A 19667-nucleotide genomic window follows, 5' to 3' on the forward strand; every position below is an offset into this window, starting at 1 on the left:
TCCCATCCCACTCCAGGTCTCCAACCTGCTGTCCCATCCCATCCCATCCCGCTCCGCGTCTCCCGCCCGCCGTCCCGTCCCGCTCCGTGTCTCCAAGCCGCCATCCCACCCTGTCCCACTCCGCATCTCCAACCCACCGTCCCATCCCATCCCGCTCCGCATCTCCTGCCCGCCGTCCCGTCCCGCTCTGTGTCTCCAACCTGCCGTCCTGTCTCGTCCCGCTCTGTGTCTCCAACCCGCCGTCCCGTCTCATCCCATCCGTGTCTCCAACCCGCCATCCCGTCTCATCCCGCTCCGCGTCTCCAACCCGCCGTCCCGCCCTGTCCCACTCCGCGTCTCCAGCCCGTCGTCCCATCCCGCTCTGGCCCTCAGCTGCACCGATGATATCATCACCACTCCAAGGTACGTTTATTTTTAATAAAAGAAAAAATAAAAAGAAAAGTAAATAGAAAAGGCGGATGGAATAATTACCAATTCAATTTTGTTTCTATTGTCTTTATCCAATAATTACCGTAATCTGTTACTTTTTTCTTTATTCGTTATGAGATCAATTGGGCTTCTGCTAACGATAAGGTATGAATTTTGACGAGTATGAATTTCAGCCCCTGAAAAGTAGTATTCATGTAATAGACAACCCCATAAAATTAACCTTAAAAAAAAGTCTAAAAAATTTGACTTTTGCACGAGTATATATGGTATGTCAACATATGTTTCTTGTTCTAAACATTTCAAAACTCTGGAAAACGTCTCACAGAGAACTTTTTACAGTAAGAAAGTTCAATTCTGGGAATCTTTCTTAGTAACATATAATTTGAAGTTTAAAAATTTATATCATTGTAAATCTAGGGATCCTAAAATTGTACATGAATATCCAAGCTCTGGCCATATCAATCATTTGTTCAAAGTTGTAACAACCTTAGAAACAAAAACAGAAAATGCTGGAAAAGCTCAGCAGGTCTGGTAGCATCTGTGGAGAGAAATCAGAGTTAATGCTTTGGGTTCAGTGACCCTTCCTCAGACCAGCATCCACAGTTCTTCAGGTTTTTATTCAGTATTTGACTCTTTGCCACGTCTGTTCCAGGTATGCCTACTTTTAAAGAAGTTTTGCTCCTCTCTCTAACAAGGTCTGAGGAAGGGTCACTGAACCCAAAGCATTAACTCTGATTTCTCTCCACAGTTGCTACCAGACCTGCTGAGCTTTTCCAGCACTTTCTGGGTTTTTTTCTGATTCCCAGCATCCACATTTCTTTTGGTTTTTATTTTGTAACAACCTCCTTTTACTTGTAATCAACTGTACGTCAGATGAATATCACAACTTGATTAATTCCATTATGTTTATATATAGATCCAGGCCAAATGACAAGATACTCTGTCAAAGTTCAAGTGATGTCAGTTAGAGGTTTTGATCTTAGCTTGTTATGATCATCAAACTGAAATGTAAACAGACAAGACAAGCTTTGATTAATCTTCTCCGCTCTAGAGAGAACAAGGAGAGATTTAATTGAGGTGCTTAAATAGGAGACAGGTTTTGATTAAGTAAATATAGAAAAATGTTTCCATCCATAAAGAGGCTCAGTAAACAGGGGAATGATTTATGCTAAGAGTCAATCAATCAAAAGATGACATGAGGCAAGGTAGTTTTTGGGCACTAAGATTTTATAATCTAGAATGCACTGCCTGGAAAGGTGCAGAAAGCCGACTGAATAAGGGAATAGGACATTAAATGAAATCATGTAGAACGCAGAGCACAAAAAAAGGCCATTAAGTCCAATTAGTCCCAATTAGCTCTACACAAGCCTTCCCCATTCTTCTTCATCTAACCCATCAGTATAACCATCTACTCTTTTCTCCCTGAATTCTTATACACTTTCCCATGAAACCAATCCATTCTATTCATTTTAGCAAGTCCTGCTGTGAGCAAAGCCCACATTCTAACCATGATCTAGGTAAAAAGACATTTCTCCAAACTTCCAAATTGGTTTTCATAGCGACTATCTTATTTAATGCCCCCCCCTAACTTTGGTCTCCTTGACAAATGGAAACTTCTGTGTTTCACCTACCAAAACCTTTCACAATCTCAAAACCTTTAAATTATGTCAACTCTCACCTTCAGTGTTCCAAGCGAGGGGGGGAGGAAAGAGTCAAAAAAGAGAGTCCCATATTTCATATTTTTCCAATAAATGTCATAGCTTGGAAATTATTTCAGTAGGTATTTTCCCCCATCTTCTCTAGTGTCTCCATTTCATTTAACCAGCACTTTGCAATTCTTTTACATATTTGACCACATTCCTTGACACTGTTCAGTACTATTCTTATTCACTATAATCTGAATAGCTCATGGTAACTTCCTGTAAATCTGAATAGCTCATGGTAACTTCCTGCACTATTCAATCGTTGATTAATTCCGCGTCCCTCCCTCAAATTTGACTACTCTAGCCCTACTACATATTTTTAATCAAGATTGTTCAATTCTCAATCCTGCTTTAGCCTTAATCTGCATCTGTTAAACTATCGGGTTTAAGTTTAGTTAAGTGTAGCAAAAAGTGTCTCCCCTTGGGTATGATGCAAATGGACCACATACAAAGATTAAATTAAAATTTTTTAATGCAAAATATCCTCTCTTCAAAGTAAGTACTGCTTTCAGAGAATTAAACAAATCATAAAGAAGAAACCAGGAACCTTTTCATCCACATAAAATCCAGGTTTGCTTTTAGAACCATACGCTACAGCCCTTCGGCCCATCAACTCTGCACTGACAAAGTGCTACTCTAAATTTACATCAGTCCCATTTTCCAGCACTTGGCCCATCACCTTTAATGTTTTAACATTCCAAGCATTCTTTCAAAGGTCAAGGTGCATTCCAGATTTCCACCATCCTCTGGCTGAAAAAAAAAATCTTTCCGTCCCTGCTAAACTTCCTGCCTTTCACCTTAAAATAATGCACTCGTATTAACACTGAATTTTGTTTGGGTAATTTCAGCTTAATCAGAATCAACTTCTTGAGAAATATATATTTATCTTTGATTTGAATGTCACCTTTAATGAAGAAAGGCTACAGTAGCTCCAATCTTTACACGTGACATATTTTAAAGAGGGAGCAGTAACACCAGTACAAGGATGCAATGAAGATTCATGATATATTATTATGTAAAAAATGTCAACTCTAAAGCAGAACAATGTAAAACTCTAAATCTCATTGGTATTTCTATATTGTGAGTTAAGGAGACAGAAGATATAGCTTGAATTTGCTTTTTGAGCTCAGAGTGGTGACTACAAATTTTTTTATATATTCATTCAATTAAGGTTTTAAAACTTTGAGATAATAGTTCAGTCCATTAGAAAAATAAACACAGACAAACAAAACTTGCTGTTTCCTAGCAATAGGAATCTAATATTATCAAAAGACAGGACTATCCAGAAGATGAGACAATTTTGCATGTTTCAGGCAGATAGAAGAGGTCCTCAGCAGCAGAAATGCTATTATTTGAAGTCTCCAAAGTAGTCAGGGCTGAGGTTAAAAAACGTCCTGAGTTGCTTTGACAAAAAATTCCTGAAGCAGAAAGTTTTAGAAGACACAAGTTTAAGGATCTATGTTAAATAATAATTGTGCTGTGTTCACGGTTTAAGGGTCTGAGGAAGCGACAATAAACAAAGAAAATAGTATTTGGTGAATATAGAAATTTACCAAAAAGAAACTGATTATAGCCATGTCAATTAAAAAGGAATTTTAACATTTAATTTTAGAAGACCATTGAAATTACACCAAGGTTTGAATGTCCGTAAGGTTGTCAAGAATAAAAGGGTTCACATGTATTTCTGTTAGTTGTAATAAGGCCACTTGGAATAGCTCTTGGATAGTCTAACATAGTTTATAACACATGAAAGAAAAACTGTGATGCTCTTTTGTTAAAAGTATAGTGGCAGCCACTTGCGAAAACATTCATTGACTGACTATCATGGTAAACACGGAGCAAAATAAAAAAACTTATGGTCTATCAAGCCGTGTATTAGTCTGGGATCTGACTTGTCAAGAATTACAACAAAATTGTCATGAGCAATAATGCTACTGGTTAGGGTCATTACCCAGAAACAAGTATTTCAGAATGACTCCAACAGCAAAAAGTTAATTTAAGGGTGTAATTTCATCTTCAGTTGTTTAAACTTTAGGACAAGAAAATAAGAAATAAGAATAGGAGTGAGGCATTGGGCTCTTAGGGCCTGTTCTGCTATTCAATACAGCCATAACTGATTGTTTACATCACTACTACTTCTTCTTGCACCATACCCTTATCACTAAATTTCTCAGATATTTGTCTTCAGTTTTAGGTCCTGACCTTTAAAAAAAGGATTATGTAAATCTCCCAATACAATTTGATGAAATGCCACAAATTGGTGAAACCTCAGATGATGACTGTAATCCAGTTTTCTGTTCAGCAATTGGTTAAGGCTGGCAATGTAATAATGTAGGCTCGTCTTATCCCACAGAGTGAAACACAAGTTATTACTGCCATTCTCATGTGTTGGTGATATCCAGTTTTAGAACAGCATTGATGGAGGTCTCAGGGGAGGATACCCATTGAACCTTTTAACCACAGTTACTCTATGCCTTTGGAATTCCAACTAAACAGACAGATATAATAAGTTTTAAAGCAACCTTACAGTTACTCCCAAATACTGATTAATAGACAAAGTCAGAAGTCAGACAACGCCAGGTTATAGTCCAACAGGTTTATTTGAAATCACAAGCTTCATCCGTTGAAGGAGCAGTGCTACAAAAGCTTGTGATTTCAAATAAACCTGTTGGACCATGACCTGGTGTCATATGATTTCTGACTTTGTCCACCCCAGTCCAACACCGGCACCTCCACGTTGCAATTAATGTAATCATGTGTTTCCAATTCCCATTTATCATCTTTCAGTAAAACGACAATAAGTTAAATTTATCGCATTATTAGCACAGCAACTCACGTGTTCCTTACTCTTCTTAGATCCTGGAATTGGAGGTAGTGAAGCAGCCTTTGATCTAAGATAGAAACCAAAGACTAACTCTTAGATCATTGCATGGCTTCGTGAGTTCAAGATATCTCACATTTGAGTACCGCTGATGAATAAAAACATTATCAACATCAACTTGCTATGTCATATCTCTGGGACCGGGGTGATTTGAACCCAAACCTCCAAGCCCAGGTTAGGGACACTGACACTGCACCACAAGGCTCTCAGTATGTTGACTGGCTGCCATTGCTGCAATTGAGGGCAGTTGAACATAATTAATAGGGGCCACTATGGATGGCCAAAAACATGCAAGATGCAACTCCACCGTACATCCCCACGAAATCTTCTCCCGTTTTGGCTGCAGCCAATCTGCTTCAATAAAGTGCTGCGCACTATGTTTCATTCACCTGCAGCAGGATCAGATTCAGTGGCCCATCATTTCGCCACCACCTTCTGTTCCATCATTACCAGTTCACTATCCCTGCTGACCTGTCACCCTCCATAGTCCCCTCCTTGGTGTGCTGGCAATCATTGTCACCACTGAGGCTCCTAACCGACCCCCATAGCCCTGCTGAGCCTTACCTGTCTCATGACCAAAGATACCTGCACTTTAATGATCCCCCTCCCCCAATAAAACCAAATGCTCCCTGCCCCTACAGTTCCAAATCTGCAACTACAACAGTGAATATCCCCTATTCTTGTGATAATTCCCTTCACTTCAACTCTAACTCTAACCCTAACCCTAACCCAAACTGATCCCTGGGCATTAGATTGTCATCCATACTGACGCTCTCTACATAAACTCTTCACCAAATGATTGTAGGCCAACAAGACCCAAACACACTGAAGCACAGCCCACAGAATGTCTGGAGCACAACCTTATGCTGCATTGTCCTCTTGACTGTTTTTGTACTTCTATGCTTTTCAGTCAAAGGCTGCCCCCTATCTGCTCTATACCAAATGTGCTTGGTACAGAGATAGTGCGTCTGGGCCTGCTTGAGTGTGGCAGCTGCTCTTGGAGAAATGAGAGTGCAAGTGACTTTGAGCATCATTTAGAGCCATATTGCTACAAAGGACTAAAGAGCAAGTACTTACACTAAGTTAGCTGAGAAAGAGCTGCTCTTCTGGTACACAGGTGCTCTTTGCCATTGGATCTCTGAAGCATCAAGTTTATCAAATGTATCAATTTAATTGGAAAAGCCAAGTTAATTCCAGTGAGTTTTGGTAGGAATGAGATGCAAATGCATACTAGATGGACTTCTCACTACCTGTTATCAATGTACACGAGTTGCCACCTGAATGGGAGAACCTAATCAATAGCAAGAAACCTTTTTTGGCCTCTTACCCAATAAACTCTCCCACCAACTATCCTTCTCATGATAGCAGGATCTGGAAAATCCTAGCCAACATTCCAAGTCCATCATGACTCCTCCTCAGAACTTGAACACCTCCTTCCAGGTCCTTTACCAACCCGCATACCCCAGGCCCTGTCACAACATGGGCTGCTTTCAACAGAGCTAAACTATTTTCACCTACTCATTACCTTCATTATCAGCTTTTCTTCTTCCACGTCTTACTATTAACCATTCCTTTGTCTGCTTAACTTTCTTTCTCCCTCTCTGGGCTCCATCTGCACCTATTCACTCTATCCTTTATCACTTCATTCCAGCACCCCCATCTCAAACCTGCTTAACTCTGTTTTTTCTCCACAGATGCTGCCAGACCTGCTACATTTTTCCAAGAATTTCTGTTTTTGTTTTAGACCTTCAGCATCCATAGCTCTTAGTTTTATTTTTATGTATATTCCAAGATAAAGCAATCACTTCAATTATAAATGTTTTTGTTTATAACTATTCTCTTTGACTGCATTGTTCCTCCAATGTGCATATGCATGTGGGTCCATGCATATATGATGTAGCGTTAAAATTACAAACTGAAAGAATGAATAAACAATCCTCTATTTAAACCTACAAAAACTTAATGCTGGTATCAAAATCCCCACACACTTGGGGGTGTTTATGAACCATACACATCGTCCTTCAAAACAAAACATTGCCAATGGAGAAAAAGGGAGGAGAACAGGGATTTGAGTTCTCTCTACTCCATTTCCATATCAGAGTGCAGCAGTCCAAGATGGTAGCTCATCATCACCTTCAAGGGCAAAAGGATCTGTATAAATCCTAGCCTTGCCTGTGACACCCACATCTTGAAAAAGAATAAAAAGGATGTTTTAATTCCCCACAAGTTTTTTTCTATGTCTTCTCTCCTGAAAATATCAGCTAGTTTTTCTGCTCTAATTCCACTTGGGAGAGATTTCTGCCTGAGGAGCTGCAAATAAATTTGTATTTGATGTCATTAATCTCTATTTAGTTATCTGAAAATATATCAGTGGGCATTACTCGTGGAAGAAAATATATACACATGCAACTAGCTAACATACAAGTGTCCCATAAAACAACAGTAACCAGGTACTGGAAGAGTCACACAAGACACATGATTCTGTGGTTCAGGAAGCAAACATGTATTAAGCAACTTGGCTGTTTGCAATAATTTGACATGAAAAATTTAAAATGCAGAGACTTTCAACTGCAGTTTCATGGAGTGCGGGTATAAGTAGGTTTGCAAGCATTGTGCATGGGGCTTCAGATGGACAGCAGTATGTATCTAACAAGCCAACAGTCATCACTTTTCAGCATGACTACTTGGGTTATGTAGCTAGTAAATAATACTAGCTATTTGTTTCATCTTGACAGGTTTCGTCAAACTTTACAACTTCCAAATCTGATAACAGATCTTATGGAAAAGAGCAAAGCACCACCTCCTATCAGACATGCCGCGTGAGCTGTGTACCTCTGAAGTGTATCCTAGAGAACCAAACGGGACAGTGCCACTCAATCATATCCTGTTCAACAGTATCTCCAAATCACTGACTAATAGAACTTTTTGTTTAAAATGTCATTGTCTCAATTTCTTGTTTCCACAATTATTTTTTCAGTTATCTTTTCATGATAGAATCTTTAGAAAAGAACTTTAAAAATTGATTAAAAACTGCAAGTGCACAGCTTAGCTGGCCAAATGGCTTTAATGCTAGCCCTTTAACAGATGATGCACAGGTTTGTGCCACCCACCCCTCCGAACCACACTCCCCCCTCCCCCTGCCAGTTCCTTTCCTATCACTTTGTTGGTCCTCATTCTGGAAATTGACCCAATCACCCAATTCCAGAACAGGAGAGCTTGAATGTATAACTGTTCAGCCCACAACCTATGAAGATCAGCCCTGCACAATTTTGACCAAAAATTGTCTATGGTTTTATGCCATTATCATAATGTAGGTACTGGACAAACCAAATTTCCCTACAGGACAAAGTGTATATTATTTCCTAATAATTCCACCTTTATAATACAATGTGTGATGGGCTACTTAAAACTATGGTTTATTGGTCCATCTGATAGACAAGAAATCTTTCACACTAAATTGCTATGGGTGGGAACACATGGCAGAGGAATCCTCATCCATGTTAACTTTCCCCATTAAAATCACTTTTGCACCTATCTCAATAACCCTGGTCTTTCTGACTTGGATCCAGTGCCTAATATTTCACCAGGTTGTCTTTTGGATATTTAACATGCCCCAAAAACTGCAACACAGGAACTACCCTATAACTAAAAAACTGCAGAAGCTGTAAATCAGAAAGAAAAACACAAGTTGCTGGAAAAGCTCAGCTGGTCTGGCAGCATCTGTGAAGAGAAATCACGGTTAACATTTTGGGTCCAGGTGACCCTTTCTCCGCAACTTCTGTTCTTGTAGCTTATGATTAAATTGGACTAATAACAATTATCCTAGATATAAATTCAGGTAATTCCATCAAAAGATGGAAAGCTTAAAAGCAGTAGACAAATAGGGCTAACCTTACCCATTAGATCTTCCTCGGCATGGTTTACTGAAAATCAGTTCACCATAGGGTAACTTCTTAAATTTATCTCTGCCCACAGCTACATAATATCCACCATTCTCAAGCTCTGTGCCATCACTGATGGACCTTCCATCCAATGTATGAAGCCTGGAAGAAAATAAGCGGAAGCATCAAATCATCATAGTGAAACATGATATGATGTACATTCTGATTTTGCATAATAGTGAACCTGTTCAAAGCTTGGCAAACACTAATAATGAAATAAATACACTAATGGTTACATTTTTAATGGGCATTTGGGATTACAGATGCAACCTAGAGAGCGTGTAATAACAGCCTCATTATTCAGCTGCTGTATGTTCAGTTAGCTTACCATGTTTGCACTAAAAAAAAAGCAGTAACAGAATTCTGAAGAAGATTGATTAAAATGCACTTACAAACCATAAATTAGACTTTTCTGTCAGCTGTTAAAAGCTCATTCAAAAATGTGACAATTTTCAGAAATTTGGTGTACACAGTCATAGCTTTCTGCAAGATATTTATATTTTCTCCATACTACTCATGAAATGAGAACAACTAGAACACTTACCAGACACACATCAATCGCAATCTAGGACAGCAACCCACATACATCTTACCAGTTATAGGCTGCATACAATCTTAAATCACAAGATAAGATACATTCTGTACACAATCCTCATGTCTTTCAAATTACAAAAGATGATAGTATTCAAGTGCTCAGGTCAATGGGTAACAAAACACATTCTACTTGCATCAGAGATAGTAGGAACTGCAGATGCTGGAGAATCTGAGATAACAAGGTGTAGAGCTGGATGAACACAGCAGGCCAAGCAGCATCAGAGGAGCAGGAAGGCTGACGTTTCGGGCCTAGACCCTTCATCACCTTGTGTCAGCATTTATGAAATATTTCACAAATAGAATGTTTTGTTTAAATAACACTTGATGATTTGTACAAGACAGACAAACATCAGTCTAGATGATCCTGTTGCAGATATTTTGCTTTAATTGAAACCAGGTTTATGGATGCCTTGTGTCAGACTATGATGAGTACAATAGCTCCAAATCACTAAAATACTGTTGATGCTGGAAATCTGAAATGAAAACACAAAGGTCTGGCAGCATCTGTGGAGGGAGAAAGATCCAGTTAACATCGAGTCCAGTATGACTGTTTCAAAAATGAGTCATATTGGAGTCAAAACATTATCTCTTTCCACAGATGCTGCCAGGCCCATTGAATTTCTCCCGCACTTTGTGTTTAGCTCCATCAACCAGTTTTTGTTGTAAAAGAATGAAAACTGATGGCTGTAGCAACAAAAGAAAACACACCATTTGCATGTAAACACTGAGCCACATTAAATTCCAGTTGGCTCATGGATAATCAGTGCAAATTGCTTCATTGGTGGAGCTTGCAGTGTGTAAGACCTCTCCCCATGGGCTAGTGTCCCACCTCCAACAGTGGTTTCCTCTTCAAAGGTGGAGGCTGAGCTGGGGTGGAGCTGGGTATCCAGCACTGGCCTCCTTAGAATAGAGCTTCGCTAGGTGTCACTGGTGACTGCATAAGACAAGAGAAGCAATTAAGTGTCCAAGATAAAAGTTAGTGCAAGTTAACCATGGCTTAGCATTGGTGGTAACGGGACAGCAGTGCAGCACAGCACAGCAAATAGAAATGTACTGGAGAAACTCAGCAGGTCTGGCCAATTTCTGTTTCTGTTTCAGATTTCTAGAATCCACAGTTCTTTGTTTTATTTTAGTGTGAAACTCACTGGATAGGTTGCCCCTGGAAGTCAACCCCACAAGTGGTATACTCTTCTCTAGCCAGATCCTTTTCTTCTTTTCTTTATATAGTGTGAAGAGCCTTATGTCCATCTCTCTTCGTCTTCTCAGCCTGGTTGTGAGACATTTCTTTTCGGCAGGGTGGACATGTGCATTGTGTATGATGGAAGTGGATGGGAGAGCTGTCAGTGATGATGCAGGAGCAGCCTAGGTGGTGAAGTATCCCCAGGTGAGTGAGTCAAAAGCACAACATGTCAGGGTTAGCAGTTTGGGAGGATAAGGTGGATGATAGCCATTGAATGAACATGACACATACAACAATGAGAGTTGTACACCATCAGTCCTGCTGCAAGGCTTATGCAGTGGCAGAGTTAGAGTGAGGCAGAGAGAAGATGTTAGTGTTTACTCTTCCCACATTGTCATGCATTGTATTTCATCCCAGATATTGTGCTGTTCTGGACTGTTACCATGGTCCAGGTTGGCTGAGTCAGGTGACGTAGCCTCCTTTGCCAATTCAAAGGATAAAAAATTCATTGCCCTCCTTTTCATCATCCCATCCACCAGTATCTCCAGGCCCTTGTCAGTGAAGTGAGGAATGTTGGATCAACCATGATCCTATTGAATTGTGGAGCAGGTTCAAGGGGGCATTCTCTAGATAACGGTGCAGAACATCAGTGGGAAGGGCAGCTCCTGGCTTAGAGTGTCTGAATTGTCGCACAGATGGGCTTTAAATATAACGCCACTGGAACGAAACTTGCAAAATCCTGACAGCAACAAGCACTTCCACTTCTCCTGCAGAACAATTTCACAAGGTGTCACCAAAGAACTGATTGCATAGTTGATATGATGTCAAGCAAAGAATACATGAGAAAAGTCATTATAGGCAATAGTGGACCACGTGCTGTAAGTCTAACTCAAGAAAACATTTGCCAAAAATTGGCAAAGTTCAGCTCATTGATTTTGTTCCCAAATGAAGTGGCAACAATTGAGGCTAGAAAAAGTACAACTCTTCAGTCAAACAAAGCGACATAATTTCACATCACAAGTGAACAACCATGTTCCATCTACTAAAACCCTTAGCATCAGTTTATTCAATAATTATTATGGATGAAACTTACTTTCTTACAGCTCCAGTTCTAAGGTTCACTTTCTCATTGATGCTAGAAAGGACCTGTTCCCACTGGCCCAGTATTCTCTTAGGAATCAGCAGTCGAGCAGCAGGACTTAAGAAGTCCCCATTTGAGAACACACTGTAATTAAATAACGGCAAACATGCAAGAATGAAAACAGATTTTCAGAATATCTAAACAAAAAGGATAAAATGTCAGTATTACATCTTTACACAACAAAATTTATGCCCAACTTTCATAGCTCTGTAACCCAAAATTCACAATTTTCTTTTCTCTGAAGACTAGCTATTATCTGGTCAGGGTTTGCGGCTCAAATGATAAGTAAATCAGATTATAGTAGTGATGGAGCAGAGAGATCACAGGCATGGAGCTTTATTGGGAAACTTGTGGTGACTGGAGGAAACACTTCCACTCCTCCTTGCCCACAAGCTGTGCTGTAAAGGCATTTATCTTCTGGATTCTATCTTTCTAGTCTCTTTTATACCGTCAGGTTTACTGAGGCTTGGGAGACCTGGCCAATTCTGATCAGCAACAATTGCTGTTTAAATGTAGGCACTCAGCCCTATTAAAACATGCAAATGACCATCTCGTCACTTCCCAAGTTGCCTCCATGGAAATCGGAAGGGGGCTCCTCCTTCAAATTTTAAACTTCCAAACTAAAGTGAAAATATTGATTTAAGACCATAAGAAATAGGAATAACAGTAGGCCATTTGGCCCCTCGAGCCTGCTCCACCACTCAATAGAATCATGGTTGATCCAACATTCCTCATATCCACTTTCCTACCTTTCCCTATAACCTTTGATTCTTGATCGGTAGGGGAATCAATCTCAAACTTAAGTATATACCAGACTCTGCTCTCACAGCTCTCTGTGACAAGGAGTTGCAAAGACTCTCAACCTTCAGATGAAATTCCTCCTCATCTCAGTCTTAAATTGGCACCCCTTTATTCTAAGCCTACGCTCCCTGGCTTTGGTGTGGATGTCTGCACCCTTGTGTGTGCACATGCATGTGGTGATAAAATGTCCATTTACCAAATGCAGAAAGAAATAATGCCATTTCATGAAGCTGGTGTTTACTTGCCCTGGCAGCATGTAGGCTTTTAACTGCATACAGATACAACAGAGAGAATTTTCTGTGGGAACGATGAATGCATTCATTAGAATAGGGTCAATGAGTTGGAAAAACAAGTCCTGCTGTAAACAGGCAGTGACCTGGTAACAGTGTGGAACTCAGCTGATCACAAATCACTGGGTTTTGTGACCCAAAATAAAATCCTGTGCTTATGTAATGTACATTTCCATTAGATTAAAAGGGACATCACAGCAGACGTTTTCAACTGACAGAGTCAATGCAAAATGCAGAATGAACATAGAGTTTTGTTTAACACCAGAGGCTTTTCGTTGCAGCAGCAGTGATAACTGAACAAACTCAATGGGAGCATCATAAAGAAAAGTAGAAAGGCATAAAATCAAAAACAAATTTTAAAAAGGGACACCTTTATGTTCTCAGGTTGGATAAATTATAACTTCTAGTGAAATTAATTGAACTATTCAGATGTATGGGATTTCACAAAGTCAAAGTCACCAAGAACCCTGGAGCAGCTCAAGGGATAAAAAGTTTGGAAATGGTGGGTTTGTGCAAGCACGGCATATGATAACGTTTCACAAGAAATGTAATTTTTGTGACTATTTTCCCTCAGGTAGATAATGAAGTGAAAGGTAATTCTCGACCAAAATCTCCCCCTGCAACATTTCTTCCACTGAAGGTGCATTACTAAGTGGACTACAAACAATTTTTCCCAAATCCAGCATGATTTATATTATCCCAAGTATAACGGGGGTTATTGCAGTCAATGGTACATGTCACACCTCACTCGGGTTAGCTTACTGGGAAACCAATCTATGCTATTATTGAAGTCATCACAACAATTTAAGATTTTATCAAGGTATGCAAAAGTTCTCCAATTTACGAGCTTGTTTAGACCCAGTTGAACTGAAAGCGTAGATTCTACCAATAGGTAAGCAAATATGAACTGTTGACATATAACTCTTAGTTAAATTGTAGTCCTCTTGTAAACCCCCCTCCCCAAACACACACACGCACACAGAGACAAGGGTGTTGGGATGTGGAGAGAGAAAAAAGACTGGGAAGGCAGTTCAAAGGTTCCTGTTCACAAAATTTGCTGAGATGATCTTTTTGCTTGCCAGGACTTGTTTTCTTCAGAGTCTCTTCACCAGGTATTTTTCACATCCTTGTGAAATGTACAAAAAGAGTCGTTCACAGATCATAAATTCTCTGATTTATTGGTTAAAAGCAACAGCTTATAGCAACTGACAAGGGAAAATAAACTGGCTTTTTTCAGGCTTCAGGTATTTTCTACTGTAGAGCGACACTCCACCTTTACCTTCAGGAGTTCCAAGGGCTTCTCACAATATCATTCACAGCACCCAGGAACCGAACACATAGTTGTTGGAAGGTTGAGTTTGTCATTGATAACTGATCACCACTCCATCAACCAAATCAAATATGTTTTGCTGGACAAATCTCACTTTTTATGCACCTGCTTACGCCAGCCTGCCCACAACCAGCCTTTACCACTGGTTGCACAAAGCATCAGTGTAAATGCCACATACAATATGTTTCAGCAACTGGCTTTTAGAAAGTGCAACAATTCCTTCCACAATCCTTAGTTTTAAAGCCATCCATTTCTCATTTCAATCCACCATCAAAAATATATAAAAACGATCAGGCACCACATAATAGTACAAAGAGCTCATATCAGTTATTTTGCACCACCGCTCAAGATGAATTTATACCCAGACATACCCAAGTAAACTCTTATTTCAAAGTCATTTAATGAAAATTATGTGTTCAAATTCAAGTGTGAATCACGAAAAAATCTTCATTGCTCACATTATTTAATTCAAATTACGAGATAACTCCAGTCTTAAACACGTAATAACAAAAACGTGGTCAAGAAAAAAAATGCGAGGTTGGCACCTCTTACTTTTCAACTGAGTTATTCAACAAATGCCAGAATTAGCAGGTACTATCTATCTTTAATTTAAAAGATTTCACTATTGTTAAAGTGTTTACTTCCACTGTTCCAACAAAAAACAAAGTGGCGATTTCAACCCCTTGCATTTGTTATACCATTCAGTTAAATCATGACTGACCTGCATCTCATCTCAATCTATCATGTCTCCTAATATTTTGATAAGAAAAGTCCACTAGCCAAAATTTTCAACCGACCTAGTTTTGTGTGGGATGAGTTTCAGATTTCTATTACCCTTTTTATGAAGAAATACCTGAATAACCCTGAATTTAATGGATTCAATTTTAAAATAATGCCTTATCTTTCTGGACTCCTGTATCAGAGAAAATAACTTCTTTCCAACTAACTTATGAAATCCTTTAAAACCATTTAAAAGCATTTCTGCTTAGATCTCCATTTCATTTCTCTGTTCAAGAGAGTACAAGCCTAATCTAATGCAAGCTGAGCTCTTGGTTCAACCCTTTTAGCTCAGCTTTTGATGCAGTGCTTTTTCAGGCCAATGAACTAAATTTATAATCAGAATTGAGGACAGGTTACTTCTAATATAAATCGTGACTCACTCTCTTCTAGAGGCAGCATGAGACTGAAGTCAGTGTAACACTCCAATTGTTCCCAGAGTTGATGTTAGGATTGAATATTTGGATGATTTCAGCCATCAGGTTTAGGATCATCAAAAATGTGGCCCAAGTACAATGGCTCAGTGGTTGGCATTGCTGCCTCACAGCGTAAGGGACCTGGGTTCAATTCCAACCTTGAGCAACCGTCTGTGTGGAGTTTTCACACATTCTCCGTGTACCTACGTGAGTTTCCTCCAGGTGCTCTGGTTTCCTCCCACAGTCCAAACGTTTACAGGTTAGGTGGATGAGCCATGGGAAATGCAGGGTTATAGGGATGGAGTTGGGGGAGGGGGGGGGAGTTGAGTCTGGGTGGGAAGCTCTTCAGAGAGCTGGTGTGGACTTGTTGGGCTGAATGGCCTGTTTCCACACTGTCGGGATTCTATGAAATTTCCAGGTAGAAGACCCCTAACTAGGACACAAAACAACTCTGGAACAACACAAACACAAAAAACAATCGTGCCTTTCAAAGCAGCACCCAAATCATAACCAGTTCAAAATTGCCTATTGACCAGATTTCGGCAAACAAATATAATAAATTGTGGTGATTTAGCTTCGGATGTCACATCTAGTGCTCACACTAATCATATGCTACAAATGACAGTTTCATGAAAAAAAGTCAGATGTGTTTGGCACTATCAATCCATCTGCAAACCGTCAAACCATGGAGTATGATAATTGTATGCAATATTATTCCAAGTGAACCAATGACTCTAAAACAGTCTTGGTTCTGTACTCACCAAATAATGCACGGCTCTTGAGTAGGCTTTCGAAATCTTGCTGATGCTATTATCCGGCTGTGAGCAACTGGCTTGATCTGAACAAAGAAAATATGGATGTCATCTGTCACATTGGTTTCCGATTCAGGACTTCCAGTTAAACTCTTAAATTTTTTTACAATTTTTTAATTTGCTCATTATGACTATAAAATTGGTGTAAAATGTACTGAAATGTATTTTAATCCTTGAAACCTGCATAGTATCTGTGCGTAGTACAGATTATATTGCTAATATACCATCTACATGCAGTTGAGGCCTATATGCTTTGTCCTCCATTTAATATTCCATAAACCCCCCTAAAATATATGCAGTAATCACTGGGTTGGGGAAGACAACCAGAGTAAATAGAATGTGAATTATTCAATTAAAAAATAACCAAGAAACAGTTGTATGTGCATGGATACAGGCCTGAAAATTAATAACTAGGGGAAAATAATTAGTTTGTGTACTATGTGTATGAACAAAACAGGTTTACAATTCACAAGGTTTCTCTCTCTCAATATATGCACAAACCCATGGACTTAGAAATTTGGGTGGTAGTGGGGGCGTGCATGCATTAGTGTAGTGAGGCCCAAGGCACTCCTGGTATAGAACCTCAACTTCATTTTCATGAAATTGGCTAGCTACAATGTGCGGCAGCTCACTTGAAGATTGAGCTCCAAAGAAAGAAGGAGCAGCATACAAGGAAGGATAGCAAATCAGGTAATAGGTCACGTGGAAGTCTGGTTTTGAGATGATTTGCAATAGGAGTTTCAAGAAGGTGTTAGACACTTTATATGTGTAAATACGTGTCCTAATACCTGTGTCAGGCATAAGCACTGCACACCAATGTTTTGGCCTGAACCTCAATGGCAGGAAATGTACTACCAGTGCAGAATAGTAAGTAGGTGCTATCTGCTGACGGGCATTCAGCAGCCAAATCTCTAGGTTACAATCTCTAAGGGAGGATGAACAAAATCACACCATTTAGTTCTGCAATCAAATGAATAAAAATGCAATGACTGTCAAAAATATTACATTATTAAAACTAAGTTACTGCCATCATAATGACTATGATATCTAAGCTATTTGAGGTTGTGATGTTAAGTTACTCATATATATATATAGCACTTTTTTTAATCATTTACGGGACTGCATTTAATTAGGTAATAATAGTAGAGTGGGCACACTGTCATAAAATCAGCCAAAGGACACATTCAGCACTGAATCAGCTCTCTATTAGCAATAAATGAAAACAATCCTTTTGATGACAGCAATTCATTTTTTGCCAGGGTGAAGTATGTTAAATATTGTGTGTGGTATGTGTATTTAGAATCTGTGAATGTCATTCACCTACAGTGCCCCCAAACACAAAACACCACCGACCTCACTCACCCCACACCCCCAAACCCCCCCGCCCCACCACAAGGTAATGCGCACACAATTCACCCTTTATTATCTACTACATTAATTGTGGTGTTTACTTCGGAACTCGGTTGGCACTACTTTGGCACAATCTCTGTCGCTCTCTCTCTCACACAGACTTGATCTTTCTTCTCAGGCTGCACAACTCCCCAAGGCCTGCACCGTGGATCGCAAGCTCCCCCATCACTCCCACACCCCACTGCCCCTCAACCTCCACAACTAAGAAGCCCCAGAGGACCAGGCAGAAACAGAGCCAACTCCTGCAAACGCTGCACCACCTGACAGCACTCCTCTCTCTTTCCTTCCCCAGGACTACACCCAGAAGCCATCACTATTCCCAGAACCCACCTGGAGACAATGGAATCACCCCTTGCAGCTCAGCAACGAGCTCAGCAGCACACACCCAGCTGGCAGGAATGCCAACCATGAGCAAACTCAGCAGCATCCTGCTTCTTTGCCAAGGCTTGTGCCTCAGCTGGTGGGCGAAGGGTGGAGGGTATTCTGACGTGGACTTCCTGCTGTACAGGCCCAGCAGACAGAAGGAAACAATTTGCATGTATGAACACTACTCAGCTAAAGTTGAACACAAACCTCCAGAAACATAAGTACTGAAATCAAGACAATTTTGTGCATTATCAGTGTTAACTGTAAAATAGCATTTTATATTCCATAACTGTATTGCAATATTTTCTACTGGTGGCATATGTCTATGTCAGAACCCTTGAGCTAGAATGCAATTTTAAATGCAGATTCCTGGACCAAGTCACTATCGGTTGAAGCAATTCAAGACACAAGACTACAGCTCCAAGGTGTGCAAGATTTTTAAGCAGGTTTATGACCAGCAGCATGGAAGGTCAGTCGTGCAGTAAACCATGATCTGCTGCTTTCAGATGTCTAACCAACAAATGAAAAGGTCAGAAGTCACACAACAGCAGGTTATAGTCCAACAGGTTTATTTGAAATCACAGGCTTTCTAAGCACTGCCCCTTTGTCAGGTGAAGTGAAGAAAAGCACACAGGCTCACAATTTATAAGCAGAGATATCAATGGGCAGAGAGATCAAAAAAATCATAAAAATGGTGCAAGTGGAACATCCACCGGCTGAATAATTAGTCTCTGCAGGTGATCAAAATTGTCAGACAGTGTGATTAAAGTGTTAACAGCTGAATAGTAAGTGAAGGGATGACCTATAGTCTGATTAAATAAGGTAGAGAGATAACTACACAAATTAAAAATAAGGTGGTGCTGGCGATAAACCAAATGACTAGAATAACATGATAGGCATAAGAGTTGCATGCCGAGGGTCTAACCAAAGTAACAAGTAACCCAGAACTGTACAAACTAATTACGGTAGAGAGATCATAACACGTTACCAAGGTGATGGTGTCAAAACAGGACAACAAGGAAGATTTTTACAAATACACAGAACAGTGTGGTGGGGCTACATGTAATGCAACATGAACCCAAGATCACGGCTGAGGCAGTCTCCATGGATACGGAGCTTGGTATCACTTTCTGCTCAGCGATGCTGCCTTGTTGTGTATCTCAAAGTCCGCCTTGGAGACTGAATGTCCTTGACCGCTGAAGTATTCTCTGACTGGGAGGAAACATGCCTGACCGGCAATTGTTGCGTGGTGTCCATTCATCCATTGGCATAGCCTGTGCATGCTCTCGCCAATATACCATACCTCGGGGCATCCTTTCCCGCAGCATAAGAGGTAGGCAACATTGGCCGAGTAACACGAGTATCTGCCGTGTATGTGGTGGGTGATGTACCCATGTGTGATGGTAGTATCCATGTCAATGATTGACATGTCTTGCAGTAATTGCCGTAGCTGGGCTGTGTGGTGTTGTGGTCGATGTTGTCCTGAAGGCTGGGTAGTTTACTGCTAATGATGGTCTGTTTAAGGTTTAGCGGTTGTTTGAAGGTGAGAAATGGAGGTGTAGATGGTAGAAGTCTCCGATGCGAGAAGTACACAGA

The 19667-nt window shown here is 40.1% G+C and overlaps 1 protein-coding gene across 1 annotated transcript in view; it reads right to left on the bottom strand.

Moving 5' to 3' along the window:
* The window catches only part of LOC109914884 (doublecortin domain-containing protein 2-like), a 173971-nt gene that overhangs the window by 119513 nt on the left and 34791 nt on the right, over positions 1 to 19667 (bottom strand). Inside the window, exons 3-6 of the mRNA XM_048612682.1 lie at positions 16245 to 16321; positions 11822 to 11953; positions 8910 to 9056; positions 4969 to 5023 (exon numbers count right to left, since the gene is read on the bottom strand). Of these exons, the coding sequence (XP_048468639.1) occupies positions 4969 to 5023; positions 8910 to 9056; positions 11822 to 11953; positions 16245 to 16321 (411 nt within the window). The remainder of the gene's footprint in view (positions 1 to 4968; positions 5024 to 8909; positions 9057 to 11821; positions 11954 to 16244; positions 16322 to 19667) is intronic.

Source organism: Rhincodon typus, chromosome 2, assembly GCF_021869965.1.
Source record: "Rhincodon typus isolate 14 chromosome 2, sRhiTyp1.1, whole genome shotgun sequence".
Taxonomy (NCBI): domain Eukaryota; kingdom Metazoa; phylum Chordata; class Chondrichthyes; order Orectolobiformes; family Rhincodontidae; genus Rhincodon; species Rhincodon typus.